This window comes from Acipenser ruthenus, chromosome 12, assembly GCF_902713425.1.
Source record: "Acipenser ruthenus chromosome 12, fAciRut3.2 maternal haplotype, whole genome shotgun sequence".
In the NCBI taxonomy this organism is placed as follows: domain Eukaryota; kingdom Metazoa; phylum Chordata; class Actinopteri; order Acipenseriformes; family Acipenseridae; genus Acipenser; species Acipenser ruthenus.
Window position 1 is genome coordinate 21,722,979 of NC_081200.1, and position 22,884 is coordinate 21,745,862.

Here is a 22,884-nt window from a genome sequence, read left to right on the forward strand (position 1 = left end):
TCACCCAGATATAATTCGTTTTTATATTGGATTTGAAAATGCTAATTTTAGCATTTAGTGATAATAATAAAAAAATAATCATATGGTAATTATTAGGCAGGCTAATCTTGTGGATACCTCATATGGCCACACATGCAACTATGCTAACTATTCCCTTACATTTCAGACATTTAGGGTGCAGGTATGCCTTTTTAACATTGATTGGGTCAAACATTAGACTCAACAGATTGTAGGGCCTGTATAGCACTGATCCAGCATCAGCCGTCATCCAGGTGTTTCAATGACTATGGAGGGGTACGTGATCACTGCTCAATGATATCTGTCTCTTAATGCGCTGGGAGTGAAAAACTGCTGCAAAGTCTTCACTGGAAACTGTTCCTCAGGAAACAGCAGTGGTCTACTGTCTTGCCCAACCCAACTAGGGCTGGGGTCAATTCCTGTTTTTCAATTCCAACTCTATTGCAAGGGAATTGGAATTGCTGATTTAGAAACATAATAATTGTTCAACTGCTTTCATTTGAAGCCAACTGAATTGCCTAACAGTGTCTTCAGTTTAAGTAATGTGTTACCCCTGTGAGAAGCTCATTTTAACAGAATACTGCTAATTGCAATGTTATTATTATTATTATTCGTTTATTTAGCAGACGCCTTTATCCAAGGCAACTTACAGAGACTAGTGTGTGTGAACTATGCATCAGCTGCAGAGTCACTTATAACTACGTCTCACCCGAAAGACGGAGCACAAGGAGGTTAAGTGACTTGCTCAGGGTCACACAATGAGTTAGTGGCTGAGGTGGGATTTGAACCGGGGACCTCCTGGTTACAAGCCCTTTTCTTTAACCACTGGACCACACAGCCTCCTATGTTGATCAATGATGTGTTTGAATTGATTAAAAGGGAATGGGAGTTGGAATTGGTAATTGATTTTAAAAAGGAAATGGAATTGGAATGAAAAAAAACAAAACTGTAATTTACCCCAACTGAAGATGGCCAGCAACAAGGAAGTGCAGCCCAGTTATATGGAAGTGTGTATTTTTTTCCCCTATTCCTATTGGTATTGAGCTACCTATGATTTGTCTCTGGTGGTCATTGTACTTTTTTTGACTGGGCAGGTTTATCTGTAAAAGCTTGGGATTCAGTGCTGGATGTCTGTTATAGCCTGCATTGTCCCAGATCCTGTTTAACTGTGTTGGCTGCTACAGTTGTGAATTGGTAGGGGGATATGTTATAAGGCTACAACATAGCTGCAATTAAGGATTAAGTCAGTCGCTAGCGAAGCACCATCTAATTGAGGCAGCTTAGAAAATATCTGACAGCAAGCCCAGCCTCCCACTCTGAAGCTTCACACATTGCTTTATGTGGGACTGTCACAAAGACGACCGGAGTGGGTGGTGTCAGACCAGAAGCAGGAAATAAACAGACAGAAAGGTGTGGTTTGGTGGAGCTGAGCGAATGCTTTCGCTCAGCATTTAATAAACAGAACAGAAAATAAAAGGTTGGAACACAAAACAGGACACGGCACTATACGCCAAAACAAAAAAAGACAAACAAAACGGACTATACAGTGCACGGACAGACACACAAACAAACACGGTGAGTTTTAAATAAACAAGTATCGTGCTGGTCCTACCAGCACGTGATCGCAATTGATATTTAAACTTATTTCTCCTTCTCTCTCACCCGTTCTCCACTCTCGAACACCCCACCACGAGTGAAAGAAAATGTGTCTATATATACTGTTGTGCTGGGATTCAATTACTAATTAATTATTCACTTGAATCCCAGCACGTGAATTAATTCTGTGCAACAACGTGCTTACATATTACATTTAACCAGCACGTGAAGTGATTTGTGCCCTCCTCGTGCCTAAATACAAATCTACACTTTTTAAATACACGTGAAACACAGACCCGTTTATATCCCGTGTATCAATGACTATACACCAACATTTACACATGCACGCAACATACAACACATAATATACACACAGGGGCGGGGCACATTGCCACAGGGACTGATACATTTTCATTCAGAAAAGCCTTTAATCTTGACCCAAATGTCTGGACACTTGGCTCTGGCATGGGCTTTTTCTGGATGAGTAGCATGTGCTACAAAAGAAGAGGCATCGGTAATCCGAACTATAACTGCTGTTGCATTGCAGGTTAAACCATTCCAGGTTTTACAACTAACTTAGTTATACAAAGGTTACAAAATTAGGTGTATCAAATAAATAAATAGCCTTTGTAAAACAGTGAGGATGTTCACAGGCTGCTCTAACATACTGTGTAAGCTAGATTGTTACAAATGGCAACATCACAAGATGTTAATGTGAGGGAAAACATTTGAGACCAAAATAGGATTGTACATTACTATCCAACAAGCATTCACGTTATTCTTCTTATTGAACTGAAAAACTGTATTACTTCAATTTGGCGCCGCTGCGTTTATTCTAAATTGATCAAAATGACTGCAGCCCTTAAACGAGGGTGGCGATTATATGAGGGCGGCCTTTATTAATAATACTTTGCTTTAAAAACGCTGCAATGTTTTATTAAATGATTTAAGTCATTTTAGAAACGGCGCCATGAGATGCTCCGATCTGCAGCACTATACTCTTGTGTGTTTTGGGAGCTGGAATGCAGTACATTTACTGACAGTTAACAAGAGCCTATTAGGTGGGAGTTGGGAGGTCAGGGGAGTACTGTACCAGCGAATCATGAGTGTATATTGGTTGCTATGGGGTGAGACAAGAAGAGGAGAGAGGACGGTAGTTGAGTGTGATGCAGTTGTTTTTCTTAACGAAAAATATTATCTCTGACTATCGGTTTGATATTCATTTGCACAGGTTTCTGTTGAAACTAAAATATATCCTACTTGGTTATTTTTTTTTTCTCACTGTAATTTACCTGCTTCTTTGTAATTTCTCTGTAAGAGAAACCAAAACTAAACCTTCTTATAAATAGTAAGCAAGTTTTTTTTTTTTTTTTTTTTAATATAATTGTAAAGGGCTGAGTAAAATTCCAATTGAGTAAAACACAAAACAACTAAACCCCCTACAAGAAGATATCTTCAGCCAGCTTTCGGATAGAGCTTAGAGTGACTGGCAAAGCTCTAAGTTTGTCTGAGTAAGTTTTCACCATCCAAGCTGACAAAGAGGTAAACAGACAGCCCATGTTTTATTCCCTGCTGTGTTGGCACTGAACTCTGCTGGGGAAAAAAAGGGACATGAAGGACTGTTGTGCTATAAGTAGTTCATCTTGGGTTGTCTGTCGGGACTGTACTATAAAATAACATTTACTTACTAAGGTGGGTGTACATGCTGGATTGAGGTTGCAGTCTCTTTGTACATAGGCAAGGTTGCGAGTTTCTTTATTTTTTGAGCAGGGGTAGAAAAAAATACCTTTACGTTTCTTTATTGAGAGCGGCGTTTATTCGAAGACGGCGTCTATTAACCCTTAGCGGTCCATTTATTCAGCGCGTCTCAGACGCGTCAGGTCCAATTTATTTTCACACGCGCAGTTTATTTTAGATGCACGGTTTAAAAGTATTTTTTTCACAGTAAAACAGGTTTAAAAGGCACTGCATATCAACAGGACACTCAGTACTGCTTCTCCAGCCCCACCCCACCCCTTGTTTGCTATATTTTTCAAATACCTCTTAATAATAGTACATACTGATAAATCATCTCTTGATCATTTGTTTTATCACCAAACTCAATAATTATTATTTGTCTATTTAGCAGACGCCTTTATCCAAGGCGACTTACAGAGACTAGGGTGTGTGAACTATGCATCAGCTGCAGAGTCACTTACAATTACATCTCACCTGAAAGACGGAGCACAAGGAGGTTAAGTGACTTGCTCAGGGTCACATAATGAGTCAGTAGCTGAGGTGGGATTTGAACCGGGGATCTCCTGGTTACAAGCCCTTTTCTTTAACCACTGGACCACACAGCCTCCTGTGTATGCAATAATAATGCGATCCAAGTTGTTATTTTATTACTATAACATCTAAAAAAATCTCTGCAAATGTCTGTGATGTTCTTTGAGCGTTGGATGCGGAAGCAGCAGTCTTGTTTGTTTATGTCCATGTTATCTATGTGGTGTTGGGTCTATCAGTATTCACCCCTTTTTTTCGGCTTCTCTCGGCTCCTAATGGTCTTACTAGGCCATTGAATGGTTTTCTCAGCTTTGTCCGGAGAAAAAACGACTAGAGACCTGTTCTTTGCTTCTTTTTGATGATGTCGGACAGGGTCCAACATTGGACCGGAAAGGGAAAATTGCTATGTTGGACCAGGTCCGACATAGGACCGCAAAGGGTTAAAAAGCTGATATTTGAGTGAGGCGTTAATTCGAGGTTGGCTTTAATTAGAAGTAATACAGTACATTTTGTTTTGTTTTTTAAACTGTCCTGTTGCCATGTTCATTTTGGATCTGTTTTAGTTGCCTGAGAATAGTGTTACCTACTGAGGTTTCAGAAACAGCGCTTTCATTGTTCTGTTGTGGGCCCTGGAGCATAAACTGCATTACTGTTGTTTTGTTTATTTGATAACTTGAAAGAGCTGCATGTGGGAATGTGCCATCTTCTTACAGTAGTTGTTGTTTATTTGGCTGTGCTGAAAAGTATATTGAAATGCCCAAGGGTAAGGGAAGTAGAGACTTCATGTGCCTGCATTTGCACTTTTATATTTCCATCAGGATTTCTCAAGCTTGTAATGTGGCCTGCTCTGTGTTGGCTTTCTAGTTACTGCTAAAATAATTAATTTTTTCGTACGGAGTGAGGCATAATTGTAATACATATATAGTACTTTATTCCAAAATGTATATTTTTTCATTTGAAGGTCAATGGTTACAGTCAGGCACACTGCCACTGCGTGCTGTGGGAGCTGACCTGAACACCCTTTACATTGAGTCCTGTGCTGCTCTCAGGCAAAGACATACAATTGTGCCAAATTTGAAGTAAGTTTTGAGATGCAACTTTGGCATATGAGACAGCTGTTTACCCTCACAAGACAAGCAACAAACACCAACAAAAAAACAGACGCCATCCTCAGTTACAAAACAACAACTTTCCATTACCAACCATGCTTACTGCATCTCAACCTTCCAAGTGTATGCTCTGTGATGGCTGGTTATCATTAACCCTGGCATGAACAATGTGTTTGACAGGATTTCAAGAGACACCACTGTAGGAAACATGAGTGCTGACTTCACCAATGGAACTCTGTACATTATCGCTGTGTTTTTTAAATCACTAGCCAAGATCTCCTGGTGAAAAGAGATGCATTCATTTTCAGGCTATAACTTAAAAAAAACAACAAAAAAATATCTAAATAGAAATCTTTCTGGAACTTGGATCGCTGGTCATTTCCAGAACCTATAAACTACAGTACACAAGCTGTCATGCAACCAGTGCTCTGTGTATTTAAAATCATTACCGGGGAACATAGTTTGCATGACTGTTTTTTAATTCGATTTATGATGCCTGAATGATTCATAAAAGTTGTGACGTTTCACATAACAACACTGGCACTGTTTACTGTTTGAATACTGGTAGTTATGAGAACAGTAGCTAAAGTGCTGGCAGGTGGCATTAAAGACCTAGCGAGAAGCACATTGGTTAATAGTATTCATATAAAAAATAATCCTTTAAACTTGGTTGTTATCCTAATGTTTTGGTTCTTTCCATATGGATTTGATTGTCATTTTCTATAGCAGGAGTGTAAAATAAATACCTAAATCTGTTGATCTGGTATCTGATTGGGTTTTTGAGATGAGGGCCTGGCATAGACAGTTGCAGATACTACCAATTGCCTTATACCAAACTATATCTTTGAGCCTTCACAAGGAAGTCACATCTGAGGTTTTATTTTTGGTTAAATGTTTCTGTTTCTCTACCAACTGTGTTGCTCCTAAATTGCCTTGCGTAATCTAGCTGCATGATCTACAATTTATGATTTATATGAATGTTGGAGTTCTTTCTTTCTTTCTTTCTTTCGTAAATCCCACAGACAAGAAGGAGATGGAATACCTCCGTACCTGAAGGGATTTTCTTCAAACCTCCAGCATGTTGCATTTCAAACTGGCTACTAATCCACCACTTTTATGCTGTGTAATGCTAAATCTTTACCTATCAGAATTCGGGACACTTGTATTACCTTTCAAGTGACTAAGGGCTGTGAGTTTCACACTTCCTTCACCTATCAAATGAGATGCAAAGGCATCCATTACCTCAGTACTTTTGGTGACCCACCTACAGCTGGCTCTAGATGAGACAGAGGTGGGCATAATCTGGCACTGCCTGTAGAGGGGTGCAGATATTCCAAAAAAGGGTAGTAGTGCTACCAAGCATTGCCTTCAGAAATCGAGGCACAGGTGCAAGAATTGGAAAGGTGTAACAGCAAAGGGTTTCTTTTGTTTTTTTTTAATTGCACTGCTTAGTTCAACTTTCCCTTCCTAACTTTGTGATGTATTTGAATATGTGTAACAGGTCTGAGGCTGGGTGCGAACTGACAACCCCTCACACCACAAGTGAGCATCTTAACCACTTGTCACAAGGCTGGCTGAGTGGTGACACGTCAGACCCGGAAGAAACACACAGACAGACGGTGGTGATGAGTGAAACTGAGTGCAGGCTGCACTCAGCGTTTAATAACAAATAAATAAAAAGGTTGAACAAACAGAACACAGGGCACGGCACTTGAGGACAAAAATAAATAGACGAACAAAAACGGACTAGACAGACAAACACGGTGAGCAGATACTTTAACTATTCTTTTTATAATTCACAATTACCTCCGTCTCCAATCCCGTTCTCCACTCACCGAACACCCAACCCCAAGTGAGTGAAATGTGCATCTATATATACTGTTGTGCTAGGATTCAATTACTAATTAATTATTCACTTGAATCCCAGCACGTGAATTAATTACGTGCAACCTCGTGCTTAAATACAATTACATCTTAAATAACTCGTGCTGCACACACCCATTTATATCCCGTGCAGCCATCTCTATACACCAAATTTACACACAACACGTAACATATAAACAAACTACGCACAAGGGCGTGGCCACATTGCCACATATACCCTCCCTTGTGCGCAGCACACATGGCCTCAACGGCCACCTCCCCCCTTAAAAACCCAGCAGTCCAGGACAAAGTCTCGGGCTGGGAAGGGAGGCTTCAGTGGGCCCATGGCTGGCAATGCTGTCAGCACCCCTGCCGGTAGTGGCACGGCTGACAGCATGCTGGTCCACTCCTGCAGCGAAATTGCTGCGGGGGATGCTGGTCTCCTGACCTCTCCCCCTTTCTTCGTAGCTGGTAGCTCCCTCCTGTGGGTCTCCGGCCACAAGAACTCCTGCAGCGAAACTGCTGCATTGGGAGCAGGTCTCCTGACCTCCCCCACGATCTCCGGCAGCGAAACTGCTGCTGGGGTTGGTGGTCTCCAGACCTCCTCCCCCGTCTTCATGGCCGGCAGCTCCCCTTGGTGGGGTTCCGGCCACAGTACTTCCTGCTGCGATGCGGAGCAACAGGCAGCCCCAGGCGATGCGGAGCAACAGGCAGCCCCAGGCGATGCAAGGCAAGCATCCTTGGGCGAAGCGAGGCTGGCATCCTTGGGCGGTGCGAAACTCAGCTGCAGCTCCTCTTGTGGTGGAGGTGAAAGCAGCAAGCAGTCCTCCCATGTTGGGGAAGGCGGAACCAGCAGGCATTCACCCTCTGCTGGTGGAGGTGGGAGGGGCAAGCAGTCCTCCCACGACAATGAAGGCGGAACCAGCAGGTATTCACCCTCTGCTGGTGGAGGTGGCGGAGGCAGAGGCAGCTCCTGCTGCTCTGCTCCTTGCGGTGGAGGCAGAGGCAGCTCCTGCTGCTCTACTCCTGGAGGTGACGGAGGCAGAGGCAGCTCCTGCTTCTCTGCTCCGGGCGGTGGCAGAGGCAGAGGCAGCTCCTGCTGCTCTGCTCCTAGTGGAGGAAACGGTGGAGGTGGCGGAGGCAGAGGCAGCTCCTGCTCCTCTGCTCCTAGTGGAGCAAACGGTGGAGGTGGCAGAGGCAGAGGCAGCTCCTGCTGCTCTGCTCTTAGTGGCGGAAGCGGTGGCGATGGGAGCAGCGTGTAGTCTCCTGACGTTGCAGGGGACTGGTGCGGCTCTGCCTCTCTTGCAGGGGACTGTGGTGGAGGCAGTGGCGATGGGGCTGATGCTGGCCATTCAGAGGGAGGCTGTGGCGGTGCTGGCTCCCTCTGCTGTGGCGGCTGGGCTGGTGTGTGCCGTGCTCCCTTCAGCAGCATAAATAGAGGCTGCTGGGGAACACCAGCATCCTGCCCTTCTCCCCCCCAGAAAAATTCAGGGGGTTGAGCCTGTAACTTCTCCCCTTCTGGCTCTCGGGATGGCAGCGATGGCTCCTCCCCCTCTAGCTCTCGGGACGGCAGTAGCAGGTGAACCAACAGGCATGCTTCCTCTGCTGGTGGACACGGGGACAGCAGGCATTCTTCCTCTGCTGGTGGAGGTGGAACCAGCAGGCATTCTCCCTCTGCTGGCAGCTTGGGTCCTAGGGCTGTGGAAACCCCGACTTCCCTCTCTTTGGGCTGTGGACGCACCGACTCCTCCCTTTTGGGCTGTGGACGCACCGACCCCCCTCTTGGGCTGTGGACGTTCGGGCTCCCCCCACTCAGGCGTAGGACGTTTGGGCTCCTCCCACTCAGGCGTAGGACGTTTGGGCTCCTCCCACTCAGGCGTAGGACGTTCGGGCTCCTCCCACTTAGGCGTAGGACGTTCGGGCTCCTCCCACTTAGGCGTAGGACGTTCGGGCTCCTCCCACTCAGGCATAGGACGTTCAGCTCCTCCCCCATCTCTAGGAAGGTGCAGCTGGCCATGAATCCTCCTGCTGGAGACCCTGCTACCTGGGCTGCTGTTCCACTTATAGCTGCCTCCAGGTAGCTGAGGACCAACTCCACACCTTCCTCCCAGGTGCTTAGGGTGTGTTCCCTCCCATAGGCCTCCCATCGCTCCCTGTCTATCAGCCACAGGATCCGGGTGGCTATGGGCATAGACTGGGCCTCCAGCCCAGCATTGTCCAGGATCCAGTCCCATAGTTTCCTGGCGTCTTTTGCCATTGTCATTTCCCCCCCCCCCCCCCCAAAGAAACTGCGGTACTCTTTCCGGCCTGAGTCTGGGGGGCGCTGTTATCCCACTTCTAAAACCATATGTCACAAGGCTGGCTGGTAGTGAAACGTCAGACCCGGAAGAAACACACAGACAGACGGTGGTGATGAGTGAAACTGAGTGCAATGGCTGCACTCAGCGTTTAATAACAAATAAATAAAAAGGTTGAACAAACAGAAAACACAGGGCACGGCACTTGAGGACAAAAATAAATAGACGAACAAAAACGGACTAGACAGACAAACACATCCGAAGAAGGAGAGGAAGAGTATTCACCCTATAATAACGAGCAACGGGAAACCCTAGGGGAGTACCAGAATCTTGTGCAACAGCTGAAATGTACTGTATATATTTATATAATCTCAAATTGTGTTCTTGTTAACAAATAATCTCAACAATGGTATTGGCAGCAAAAACGAAAATTAGAAGTACAGACAGGACTACCTTTTTTATTTATTTATTTTTTAAATAATGCAGTACACACAGGAAGATGGTACTGTCAATGCAGATGTAACGTCAGACAGTGTTTTTACGTTATTGGGAAAAAAATACATGTATACTAACATATATGATTGACATAAAACTCTTTTAGACAGTTTAATTTGCTGTAAATGCAATACCGCTTACCTGCGAATGCTACTGGATATAATTAGGTGCGTGATTTTGTTTTGTAGTTCAGTCTATATTTAATAATGTATCTCATGGGATGCACTTTCCAGAAGCTACTCCTGGACATTTAACGAAAACTTGTAGTCAAAAGTGTTTATTTTAACATACTGCTTACTTTCCAATTTCCTCATATTTTCCAATAATTTCTGTTTGTATTCTTTATCGAGATATTTCTTGTGCTGCTTATCATAAAGAACAAGATATCGGCACAACTACAATCAGACGTTCCCCCCTCCCTCCCCACGCAGCGAATAAACGCTATAGTGGGAACAGCCCTTTACATTGAATTATAAAAAAAATTAGACAAAATATTTTGGTTAAAACTTTATTGTGTCTATTTGCCCTATTGTGTTGTGCCTTGAGAGACTGTTCGTAGTGAAATGTTTGGAGGAGCAGTGCAAATTGTACTGAAATTTATAGATTGTAGTAAAGTGTATTTAGTGGTGGAGAAACACATGATCTACACATATTTAAAATGCACATATCTCCCAATGAGGGGCGGCGCATCAAAGGAAAAGATGAAAAGATCATTGTTTGCCTTAAAGAAGTAAAACAAACAAACAAACAAAAAACGTTAAGTTGTGCCAAGTAAATATAATGTCAGCTCTCATTAAGAATTTTTACATTTATTTTTAAGTCTGAGGACCTTCGTGCAGCTTTGTATTCTGTTAGGACAATTTTATTTGATGATGAATTCATCTAGCTGATTTGGGTTTCTGATAACTGGGTCACTGTAACCCCTACTGAAAAATAATAATTGTGTATTTGTGAACAGGCTGGCTGTAGGGGTGACGTCAGGCCAAGAAATGAATGCAAGACACACAGCAACTGCGGGCGAAACTGAGACGCTGCGGCACTCAGTGTTTTATTAACACAAATAAAATAAAATGTTTAAACAGAAAACAAAATACTGAACAAAATATATAGACAGACAAAACAGACTAAACAAAACCAAACGGTGGACAAACAAACAAGTATTGTGCTGGTTTAAAGCCAGCACGAGTAGCAATTGTTATTTCTCTTTTTTAATTATTTCTCCTCTCTCTCTACTCACGAACACACTAAACCTGAGTGAGTGACTCGTACATATATCTATACAGTTGTGCCGGGATTCAATTACTAATTAATTATTCACTTGAATCTCAGCACGTGAACTAATTTATGCAATCCCGTGCTCACATACTATTACATTATTACATTATTTGCACGTGAAGTGATTGTGCAATCCCCGTGCCTAAATACAACTATATATTTTAAATCACTCGTGCTACACAGACCCCTTTCTATCCTGTGCACCACTATATCCACATATGACGGACAACATGAAACACAAAGATATGCACAGGGGCAGGGCACACTGCTACAGTATTGTATTGCTTTTTAATGTAGGATTTTTGAGTTCTGAATGATTTTCAATGTTTTTTTTATTTATTTTTTTTATGTCTACCTGGTAGCACATACAGTAGCTCCTTCATATATTTAGCCAGCTCGACTTAGATGTGACAGCATGTCACCCCACACCCTGACAAGTCAGATGAACTAATTTCAAACAAAAAAAAAACGTCTGAATAACCTCAGGCTGTTTTTCTCAAGAAACATAATTATGTTATAGAAAATTACCTTCCCTGCACAGTAAGCTTATTTCACCTTAATCTAATTGTTGATGTGAGGGAGTAGCTTTCCAAATATAATTCAAATTATTAAAGTGCAGAGGCCCACACAGTTTTACAAATAGCCTTTACATATTTCAAAAGGTTGTTGCCTTCAGACCATGCTGAAGAATATCAGCTAACAGCAGAGTTACCTTGTGGCTCTTCCAGTGCAGAGCCTTGTTCCAGCCATGTCCTTCTATTGAATTGAGCCATCCAGAGCCTGATTACGACCTGCTCTTTAAGGCCCTGGTTGGGAAAGACTGAAAGCACTGTAAATGTTCCACTCTTCACTTCTGTATTTATGGAGGTGTCCTGTAAAACATTATTGGTATGTAAAAAAAGGAAGAAAAAAAGTCAATCCAACTACCTTTGCCAAATTTAAGCAAGCGAACTGGTCAAAAAGGTCTGCTTTGTGAAAAAGAATACTGTAGCCTTTAGTAGGCGAACACCATGAAATTGTATTTTAATGTACAGTTGAGCATGATTATGGGACCTTATGAGCTTTTAACTACTTTTCCTCTTTTATCCTCTAGGGACAGTAAGTTCTTCTGGCATCTGAAGCTCATTTTTCCACAAAGCCACACCGAATATGTAGAGAAGAGGTAAAGCAGTATTAATAATCTTTAGAGAAAAGACAAGTAAAAAAATAACTGAATAATCTGCCTTAATCTTAATGAAATAAGTAATATATGGAAATCCCAAGGTCATGTTCCTTCTTAAAATTATTTATATGTAGATGAAGGACTCGCTGGTGGAGTCCACGTGCAGCTTGTTAGTTTGGTCTTGGAGCTGTTCTTTATCATTAATCACAGACTTGTGTGACTAATAGTTAAGGATTGTTTTGTGGTGCTGTTAAGGTCCACAGTTTTTTTTTTTTTTTTTTTTTTTTTTTTTTTTTTAATTTTGTGTTCCTTTTAGGGTACCTGATGACAGAACACTTGATGAGATCCTAAACTCCTATATCCATCCAACGGAATCTGATCCCACAGTTCGTCAGAAGTAAGAAGCTGTTTAACTTATACAATAGGGGTATTTTATTAAGATTTTAAACAAATTTGCAGCGCACCCAAAATATGTATGTGTTACTGTCACAAAGACGGCCGGAGTGGGTGGCGTCAGACCAGAAGCAGGGAGTAAACAGACAGAGACTTGGGGTTTTGGTGGAGCTGAGCGAATGGTTTCGCTCAGCATTTAATAAAACAGCACAGAAAATAAAAGGTTTGAACAGACAAAAACACGGGACACGGCACTTGCGCCAAAATAAACAGACATACAAAACGACTAAACACTAACACACAGGTGAAACGGAGACGAACAAACACGGTGAGTACAAACAAAACACTTATTATATTTACGCTCTTAATGATTTACTCCTTCTCTCTCACCCGTTCTCCACTCTCTGAACACCTAACCACGAGTGACTAAACGTGCATCTATTTATACTGTTTGTGCTGGGATTCAATTACTAATTAATTACTCACTTGAATCCCAGCACGTGAATTCATTACGTGAAACCCCGTGTTCACATATTATATTTTAAATGCACGTGCGTGATGTGCAATCCCGTGCCTAAATACAAATATACACTTTTTAAATACACGTGAAACACAGACCCGTTTATATCCCGTGTACCAATGACTATACACCAACATTTACACACGCAACATACAACACATAACACACAATTGCACACAGGGGCGGGGCACATTGCCACATATACCCCCCCTTGTGCGCAGCACACATGGCCTCAACGGCCACCTCCCCCCTTAAAAACCCAGCAGTCCAGGACAAAGTCTCGGGCTGGGAAGGGAGGCTTCAGTGGGCCCATGGCTGGCCATGCTGTCAGCACCCCTGCCGGTAGTGGCACGGCTGACAGCCTGTTGGTCCCGTCCTGCAGCGAAAAAGCTGCGGGGGCAGGTGGTCCCCCGACCTCCCCCTTCTTCGTAGCCGGCAGCTCCCTCCTGTGGGGCTCCGGCCACAAGAACTCCTGCAGCGAAACTGCTGCTGGGGAAAGTGGTCTCCAGACCTCGTCCCCCTTCTTTGTAGCCGGTAGCTCCCTTTGGTGGGGCTCCGACCACAGTACTGCCGGCAGCGAAGAAGCTGCAGTGGGAGCAGGTCTCCGGACCTCCCCCACGATCTCCGGCAGCGAAACTGCTGCAGTGGGAGCAGGTCTCCTGACCTCCCCCACGATCTCCGGCAGCGAAACTGCTGCTGGGGTTGGTGGTCTCCAGACCTCCTCCCCCTTCTTCGTGGCCGGCAGCTCCCCTTTCTGGGGCTCCGGCCACCGTACTCCCTGCGGAGGTACGGGCAGCAGAGGCAGCTCCTGCTCCTCTGCTCCGGGCGGTGGCGGAGGCAGAGGCAGCTCCAGCTCCTCTGCTCCTGGCGGTGGTGGAGGCAGAGGTAGCTCCAGCTCCTCTGCTCCTGGCGGTGGTGGAGGCAGAGGCAGCTCCAGCTCTTCTGCTCCTGGCGGTGGTGGAGGCAGAGGCAGCTCCAGCTCCTCTGCTCCTGGCGGTGGTGGAACCAGCAGGTATTCACCCTCTGCTGGTGGAGGTGGGAGGGGCCAGCAGTCCTCCCACTGCGGTGGAGGTGGAACCAGCAGGTATTCACCCTCTGCTGGTGGAGGTGGGAGGGGCAAGCAGTCCTCCCACTGCGGTGGAGGTGGAACCAGCAGGCATTCACCCTCTGCTGGTGGAGGTGGAACCAGCAGGCATTCTCCCTCTGCTGGCAGCTTGGGTCCTAGGGCTGTGGAAGCCCCGACTTCCCTCTCTTCGGGCTGTGGACGCACCGACTCCTCCCTTTTGGGCTGTGGACGCCCCGACTCCTCCCTGTTGGGCTGTGGACGCACCGACTCCTCCCTGTTGGGCTGTGGACGCACCGACTCCTCCCTGTTGGGCTGTGGACGCACCGGCTCCTCCCTGTTGGGCTGTGGACGTTCGGGCTCCCCCCACTCAGGCGTAGGACGTTCGGGCTCCTCCCACTCAGGCGTAGGACGTTCGGGCTCCTCCCACTCAGGCGTAGGACGTTCGGGCTCCTCCCACTCAGGCGTAGGACGTTCGGGCTCCTCCCGCTTGGGCTGTGGACGCTCAGGCTCCTCCCGCTTGGGCTGTGGAGGCAAAACCAGCAGGCATTCTTCCTCTGCTGGTGGAGACGGGGACAGCAGGCATTCTTCCTCTGCTGGTGGACCTGCTACCTGGGCTGCTGTTCCACTTATAACTGCTTCCAGGTAGCTGAGGACCAACCCCACACCTTCCTCCCAGGTGCTTACGGTCTGTTCCCTCGCATAAGCCTCCCATCGTTCCCTATCCATAAACTCCAGGAACTGGACGACTACTGGGATAGACTGGGCCTCCAGCCCAGCATTTTCCAGCATCCAGTCCCGCATTTTGATGGCGTTTTCTGCCATTTTTTTTTTTTTTTCTTTTTTAAATCCAAACTGCGGTTCCTGCTCTGGCCTGAGTCCTGGAGGCGCTGTCGATCCCACGCAGGACACCACGTGTCACAAAGACGGCCGGAGTGGGTGGCGTCAGACCAGAAGCAGGGAGTAAACAGACAGAGACTTGGGGTTTTGGTGGAGCTGAGCGAATGGTTTCGCTCAGCATTTAATAAAACAGCACAGAAAATAAAAGGTTTGAACAGACAAAAACACGGGACACGGCACTTGCGCCAAAATAAACAGACATACAAAACGACTAAACACTAACACACAGGTGAAACGGAGACGAACAAACACGGTGAGTACAAACAAAACACTTATTATATTTACGCTCTTAATGATTTACTCCTTCTCTCTCACCCGTTCTCCACTCTCTGAACACCTAACCACGAGTGACTAAACGTGCATCTATTTATACTGTTTGTGCTGGGATTCAATTACTAATTAATTACTCACTTGAATCCCAGCACGTGAATTCATTACGTGAAACCCCGTGTTCACATATTATATTTTAAATGCACGTGCGTGATGTGCAATCCCGTGCCTAAATACAAATATACACTTTTTAAATACATGTGAAACACAGACCCGTTTATATCCCGTGTACCAATGACTATACACCAACATTTACACACGCAACATACAACACATAACACACAATTGCACACAGGGGCGGGGCACATTGCCACAGTTACAGATGGGGATCTCGGTATGTAATTTATACAATTGCTTATTCATGCAAATATATATATATATATATATGTGTGTTTGTATATATATATATATATATATATATATATATATATATATATATACAGTATATATATATATATATGTGTGTGTTTGTATATATATATATATATATATATATATATATATATATATATATGTTTTATTCTGGGGTGCAAGGGGGGTTTTAACATTTTCACACTAGGTTTGATAAGGTATTGAAAGCACTGCAAGCAATTCCAAAATTAACTAATTTTACCCCCATAGGTATTTAATATTGAATTTAAAAACAGTAAGTAGTGATTGAGCAAGTACTGCACAACTACAATAGTCGCTGTGTAAGTAAATTATTTGTAACTCTGTAAAACTTTCTGTACTAGTTCCCTTTTGTGAAGCCAACAAGGTGCAACTGTGCTTTTAGTTTGCAAAGAGTCCCCGTGTGCTTGTACCTGAAGTTTGCGATCTGTATTCATTAAGGTTTTAAGGAATTGAAACCTAATCTAATGCGTCGTCAAGGGTTGCAGTTTAATTACGTGCCTGCCTTCAACGTTAAAATAATCTGTCATGAATCCATCTTTCATTGTAGGCTGAAGCTCCATCAGAGTTTATATGGCAAAGCAACCAGCATAGGCTGCTAGTTAACACCTAAACAATTAATATGTTGTATTTAACATTAAATCTTTTTTTTTTTTAAAACAGGGTTGGGATAAATTCCCAATTCCAATTCTCATTCCCTTTTAATCAATTCCAACACATCATCATTGATCATTAAAATTACAATTAGCAGTATTCTGTTAAAATTAACTTCTCACAGTGGCAACAAATTACTTATGTAAATTGAAGTCACAGTTTGTCAATTAAATTGGCTTCAAATGAATTATCTCTAAAATATCAATTCCAAGTCCTTCAAGGAAATTGGAATTGGGAATTGATTTTAAAAAGGAATTGGAGGGTCCCTGAGTGGTTCAACAGGTAGAAGCAGATCTGCGTGGTGTGCAGGGCGAGTCATACAGCGCAGGTTCACGTCCTGGCTGTGCAAAGTAGGACAGTCTTCTCTGGGGACTCCGAAGGGAGCGTCCCATTGCCCAGGTGCGTGCGTGGGTTAGGGAGGTAAAACTGGCAGAGACTGTTTCTCCTCATCGCTCTACAGTGAACCCTGCTGGACAGGCGCTCAGTGATTTCATAGCGGACACCTGCAGGGCTGGCCTTTGTCCTCCAGAGGTCGGTAGCTCGCTGTCATCCGCTATAGAGTTCCTGGGTGAAAAAGGAAGCTGGCTTGGTCGTGGGATCGGAGGATGCCCACTGAATCTTCTGGTCTCCTGAGCCGTGTGGGGAATTGCTGTGGTGAGGAGAAAAGCGATTGGGCATTCCAAATTGAGAGAAAATCAGGGGGGAAATTATAATTAGACACACCAAATAAAAAAAAATTAAGGAATTGAAAGTAGAATTGGAATTAAAAAAGAAATTGACCCCAGCCCTCCAAATAAAACGTTTATATGGATGTTTTCTTGCTTTACAACAGTTTACTGTGGTATCGATATACACACTATGTATACATACAGTTTTTCAATGTGTAATGCTCCAATTCGTGTTGACATTACCACTTAGACATTTTAATAGTTATTGAAGAATTCAAATGTAGTACAGTGGCACGGCTGAAGTTCGGCAGAGGTTTAAATCTGTCCCTGCCAACTTTCACAGGTGTGGCCATTCCCTAATCTCTGAAGTGTGTTTCTGACTTCAAAAGTATGTAAAAGTACATGTTTGTTCCTATTTTTAATATTTAAATGGTGATGGTATTTAAGTGTTATAGACACCCTATGGCAGTGGATTGTCCTACAGAATGTATATAACATATACATGTTGTAGACTTCTGTGCCAGTGCAGCAAACTGATTTACAAGCACTCCTCCTCCTCCTTTTCTTCGCTTTGTTCAGTCTTCTTTCTAGGGCGTGATCTCAGGCTTACGATGTGATAGTGGCTGTTGGAGTGAGAATCAGTTGCTATAGTGGTCGGCTGACCTATTTTAATTCAGCTTTTAATTGTTAGCAAGCCCAGTATTCTGACCTAAAAAACATGGGGGCGGGGGTTTACACTGTAAAGGCATGTGACACTAGTGGAGTCACGAACCAGTGGGACAGAAACACTATGTGACTTGGCGTGCTGTGTTACACAAACAAATGTGCATGTCTTTGCATCTTCTGTTATCTGTGACTTTTGGTGTAGGTAAGAAAAATCTTCCTGATTTTAGATTCACTTTATATACCATATCGCAGCTGGTACACCATAGTGTAGCTTTTACCTTGTTCACCGTGCCACAATCTGACCCCAGTTGAGGTATGTTGTTTTTTGTGATATTTCTACATGCACTAGGGACAGTTTTTTAAATTTTTATTTTATGTTGCAATTCACAATATTTTGTATACCCTAGTCTATTTAATATCCAACATGGGAGTTATTCTGTGGTTATTTTCCAAAAATTATGTATTTTGTTGTATATTTCTACTACTAGATCAGGGGTGCCCAATCCTGGTCCTGGAGGACCGGTGTCCACCTGGCTTTTGTTCCAACTGCCCCCTAAATTACTTAATTGGACCAAATCAAGCACTTATTAGAAGCTTAATTGGTCCAATAAAGCAATTTAGTGTACAGTTGGAACAAAAACCAGGAGGGACACCGGCCCTCCAGGACCAGGATTGGGCACCCCTGTACTAGACAATTGAACATTTCAAGGTGATTTAAAACGACTCTAAGTCTTTGACAGCTGACACTTTGCAAATTGTCTTTCAGGTTGAAGGTGTACATTCTGTCTTCTTGCACACAAAAAATCTTCATGAAAGTTGAAAACAGAAAGTCAAACTCGCTCAGGTAAGAGTATGTATTGCATACCTCAACTGTTTGAAAAAATGTCATTTATATCTCCATCAAAGAACTTCATAGAAAACAAGACCTGCAGAAGTTCCCTTTACCCCTAGTATCATTTATTTGTTGTATAACTTTCTAATGGTTAGGTTTTTGAGTTGGTTGGTCTGAAATACCCCTTTTCCACTGGCTACTTTTTGTCCGTACTGAGCCATATGGATGGTTTTCCACAAGATCATTTGTAATGCCGAGCGAGAACCAAACTGTGAAACTCTGGCCTCAGAGCCAAGCAGGGCCAAGGGTAGGGTTAATGATTTTCATCATTATGTTGCGTCAGTCAGTATACTTGAGGAAGATGATCTACATGGTGTGCAGTGAGTCTTGAAAAGTACAGCCTTAGGACACTGATAAAACTCATTTGTATTCAGTAATACCGGTATATAAAGAACGCAAACAAAGAAAAACCCAACCATAACCTCTGGATGTGATGCGTGTGATGAAAAACAACCAGGCTCCTCCTAAGCTCGGTTGTACAGCGTAAAAAAGGTATAAGTGTAGAGTAGTTCAGACTTTATTATTGCTTGATTAAATGCTTAAAAGCATGGTGGATATGGGACCTTAGCCAAATACTATAATTACACATGCTGGCAAATCATACTTAAATAAAATAAATAAATAAGTAAATGCCAGCTCTTTTCATTAAGTTTTTCACCAATAGAACAATTATTTTAAAATAGTGTCTCGTTGCTGGTAGGATTTTTAAAAATAAATATGATGCCATTCTCAAAGAAAGGTTCAGATTTTAAACTAAACCCTCGGTCTGATCAGCACTGAGCAGTTAAACAGCAACAATGGCTGAGACGGTCGTCCTAGAGCGTGGCTGAAGTCCTCAGTACTTGTACTACTCAGCATTGCAACAAACAAGTTACAGAAAAATGAGAAGCAGTAAAATGGAAAAACTCTTCTGCAGGGTGAATCTTTTATTGGGACCATTTAAACAGCCACACAAGTTCTCTCAAGGCCGTTCCAGTACAGGTGTTGTGTTTACAAACTATTCGATGTGACATTACCCTTCTGCTCCCCAGGGCTGCTTTGTTTTTCGAGCACTGAAGAAAAAATGTTTTAAACATGGGTCGTTAATAGCAGTGGGCATAATAAAAAATATATGCCAGATTAGCAAACAAACAAAGCACGGTGTTTAACTAACCTATTCAAAGGGAGATGAAATTGCTTCCCTCGGGAAGACTGTGTAACTGAGAAATAAGTTAAATGCTCATTTTACAGCTAGTTAATCGCCCCCTTTTACCCTCATCATAAGGCCTGGTTGGGAGCCAAGCAATTTTGCTTATTTTAACAAGGTTCTGGATGTGTTCTTAGCAGGATTCAGTGCAGCCTTTAGCCAAGGAAGAGTGACCTCATATCAGAAGCGCAGTTACATAACTCATAGTAGCCTCATAATGAGGGTGTGGTTTGCATCTCAACTGGGGACAACGTTGGAGCCTCTTAAATTGTAGCACTTTTATTGAGCCACTTTAGGGATCGAGGCAGCATGCACAAGTTTTCTTTTTATATTCTCTAAAAATACATGAATTTGGTCGGCAGCTATATTTAAAATTGGCTTAGTACTGAGGCTGTTGGAGAACAAACATTCCTGTGGTGTTTACTCTTCTAATCCCATGCTATTACCCCACTCACAGGCTTGTAATACTCTTTCCTAAAACTGATCTACTGCTATTTTGATGCAAGTTATTAAAGCATTGCCCAGTGTTTCATAAGTTTACCAGATCACTGTAGAGCTCTTTATTATTTCATAGATCCATTTTGTTTTTAAAAAAAACAACAGTACCAAATATATCAGTTGCATTTGCAATGAAGTAGAACACAATATACATAACAGATGTCTGCAAAACAACTGAGTGCCAACTGAGTGAATTTCATGGCCAGGGTTCAAATAAACTTACAAAGTATGATGTATGGTGTTTGAAACGTTTACTACTCTTTATTTACTTTTAATATAAAAAATTAAAAAAATCTACAAAAACATGGCATTGCTTTTAACTTAAAGCATAATATTTGCCTTTTGAGTTATTGTGGCCTGCCATTGCCAGATAGGCTGCCTGCCTTGTGTCACAGATGAAGAGGAATACATGTGCTCTCGCCAAGAGAGCAAAGAGAAGTGACTATTTTTAAATGTACTCCTATCACAGGAAATGCCATGGCAATTGGTATTAATTTGTGGCTGGAAGCATGATCCAGCGATTAAGAACATTTGTTCAACTCTTCAGTAGGCGTCTTAAGGGACATAAACCTCTGATAGTGTCAAGCTCTATAGCCATCAAAACTAATGTTCTTGCAGTCACACTGTCCACACGTCCACACTTCCACACACCTTGTTACAGGCAACCAGCAGAATCGGCCAATCAGAAATGAAGAATCCTGCTCTACACCTCGCAACTGCGCATAGAGCCACAGCGACATCTGTGCCTACACTGGTTGATTGTTAGCAACAGACAAGCAAACCATGTGTAGCTGTGTACTTCTACTGAGAATGACTTGCCAAAATAAAATGTCTGTCTTTATGTACATGCATAAGTCAAACTGACTTTTTTTCCTGTTATCTGGAGAACCACTCATGTTCTTATTGTTCTAAAATCGTGTGCAAACAGTGGGTGTTGAGCATGGTAGTGTAGGTGATACACAGTACTTCATGATAACTATGTACAGTATTTATACAACCTCAGCTGGAAATGTTTTTTTTTTTTTTTTTAACCAGTATGGGGCACTACTCCTGTAAAAACATTTTATTCCTGATTTTATAAAGGTATTATGAGCTGGATTCCAAGAACGGCCTTCTTGAGAACCTGAAGAACAAGACTGTAATTGGGTACCCAGTGCTTCATATAGTACTCGAAGATCACTTCCATCAGTATGTGGGTCTTGGACAAGGTCAATAAATTACCTTTTTTTTTTTTTTTTTTTTTTTTTTTTTGCCTTTTATCAATATTAAAAAAAAAATTAAAGAAACCATAATGAGATCATTGTTTTTCAGCTCAACGTTAGGTCTCTTGAAAGCATTAAATCATGTCTAAAATGTTGTAAATGGGACCAGGGGGCTGTTTATCATCTAATTTAACTTGGCTGATTTAAAGTCAAAACGGTGATTAAATAATGCGATCAAAGACTTATTTGACATGTTAACATATTTTATCCCCTACTTTTTACAACTTCTGGGTAATGATTATCTTAATGTGTTTTTTTCTTAACTGTATTTTTTTCCTGTTTACATGTTATGCATGTTTTAACAGGGACCAATGAAGGGAATGAAGACTCCTCAGCAGGTATTCCAGTTAAAGAGTCGGTGGAGCAGGAGGAAGGGGAAATCCAGGATGATACTGACGGAGTTCTGAGTTAAGGATATCGGACAGCAGTATGTGATACAAAATCCAGAATGAATTACAAAGTTCTTCCTTATATATAATGTCAATGGCACCCAACACCCCCCTTTTTTGTTAAATGATGCCTTCATTTTTACATGAGCAGTATATACGTTTGAATATGATATTTCAGCAGTGGTTATGTTGAAAAGAAAACCTACATGCACACAAGGTGTGCACTTTTTATTTCTGTACTGCAATTGTTAATCTCCATGTTTTATCCTCTTTTAATGAATTTAATTTATCTACAGAGCCATACCTTATGCACAGTTGTGTTTTTTTTTCATTATTAGGCTATTGTGTGTGATCTGTAACAAACAAAATGATGTGCCTTACAAAACTTTCCCTTTTAGTGAATCAAAACAAATTATGCTGTTAACATGCTTTTTGTATACATTATATGCTGACAGGTTTAGGAGTACTACCTTCATCCACAGCTAGAAAGTCTTTAGTGTCAACTGTAAAACACAAGGAGAGGCATTATCTGACAGCTCAGTGTACATAGGTACTTTGGTAAAAGCGATTATTTGCTGTCGAGATGTGATAAATGTGGTTGTTTTATGTCATCTACAGTGCCTATAGAAAGTCTACACCCTCTTTCAAAATTTTCACATTTTGTTGCATTATAGCCTGGAATTAAAATGCATTAAAATAGTTTTTTTTTCATTTATCTACACATCCTACCCCACATCTTCCAAGGGGAAAAAATATTTTAGAAAATTAATTCAAAATAAAAACTGAAATAGCTTGGTTGGATAAGTGTTCACCCCCCCCCCCCCTTGTAATAGCAATCCTAAATTAACTCAGGTGTAACCAATCGCCTTCAAATTCACACACCAAGTTAAGTGGCCTCCACCTGTGTTAAATTGTAGTGATTCACGTGATTTCAGGATAAATTCAGCTGTTCCTGTAGGTTCCTCCTGCTGGGTAGTGCATATCAAAGCAAAG

General features: G+C 42.5%; 1 protein-coding gene and 1 long non-coding RNA gene across 2 annotated transcripts; both read left to right on the forward strand.

Annotated features, from left to right (window-relative positions):
* Nucleotides 1-1,439: 1,439 nt before the first annotated feature.
* Nucleotides 1,440-12,479, forward strand: LOC131739997 (uncharacterized). The gene is made up of 3 exons (XR_009330630.1): nucleotides 1,440-1,593; nucleotides 12,012-12,080; nucleotides 12,397-12,479. It is a non-coding gene; the product is annotated as an uncharacterized LOC131739997 (long non-coding RNA).
* Nucleotides 12,480-18,436: 5,957 nt separating this feature from the next.
* On the forward strand, nucleotides 18,437-22,680 carry LOC131739998 (box C/D snoRNA protein 1-like). The gene is made up of 3 exons (XM_059034178.1): nucleotides 18,437-18,508; nucleotides 21,324-21,448; nucleotides 21,808-22,680. Exons 1-3 carry the CDS (start codon nucleotides 18,474-18,476, stop codon nucleotides 21,912-21,914), a joined length of 267 nt encoding a protein of 88 aa, XP_058890161.1. The 5' UTR covers nucleotides 18,437-18,473; the 3' UTR covers nucleotides 21,915-22,680.
* Nucleotides 22,681-22,884: the final 204 nt, after the last annotated feature.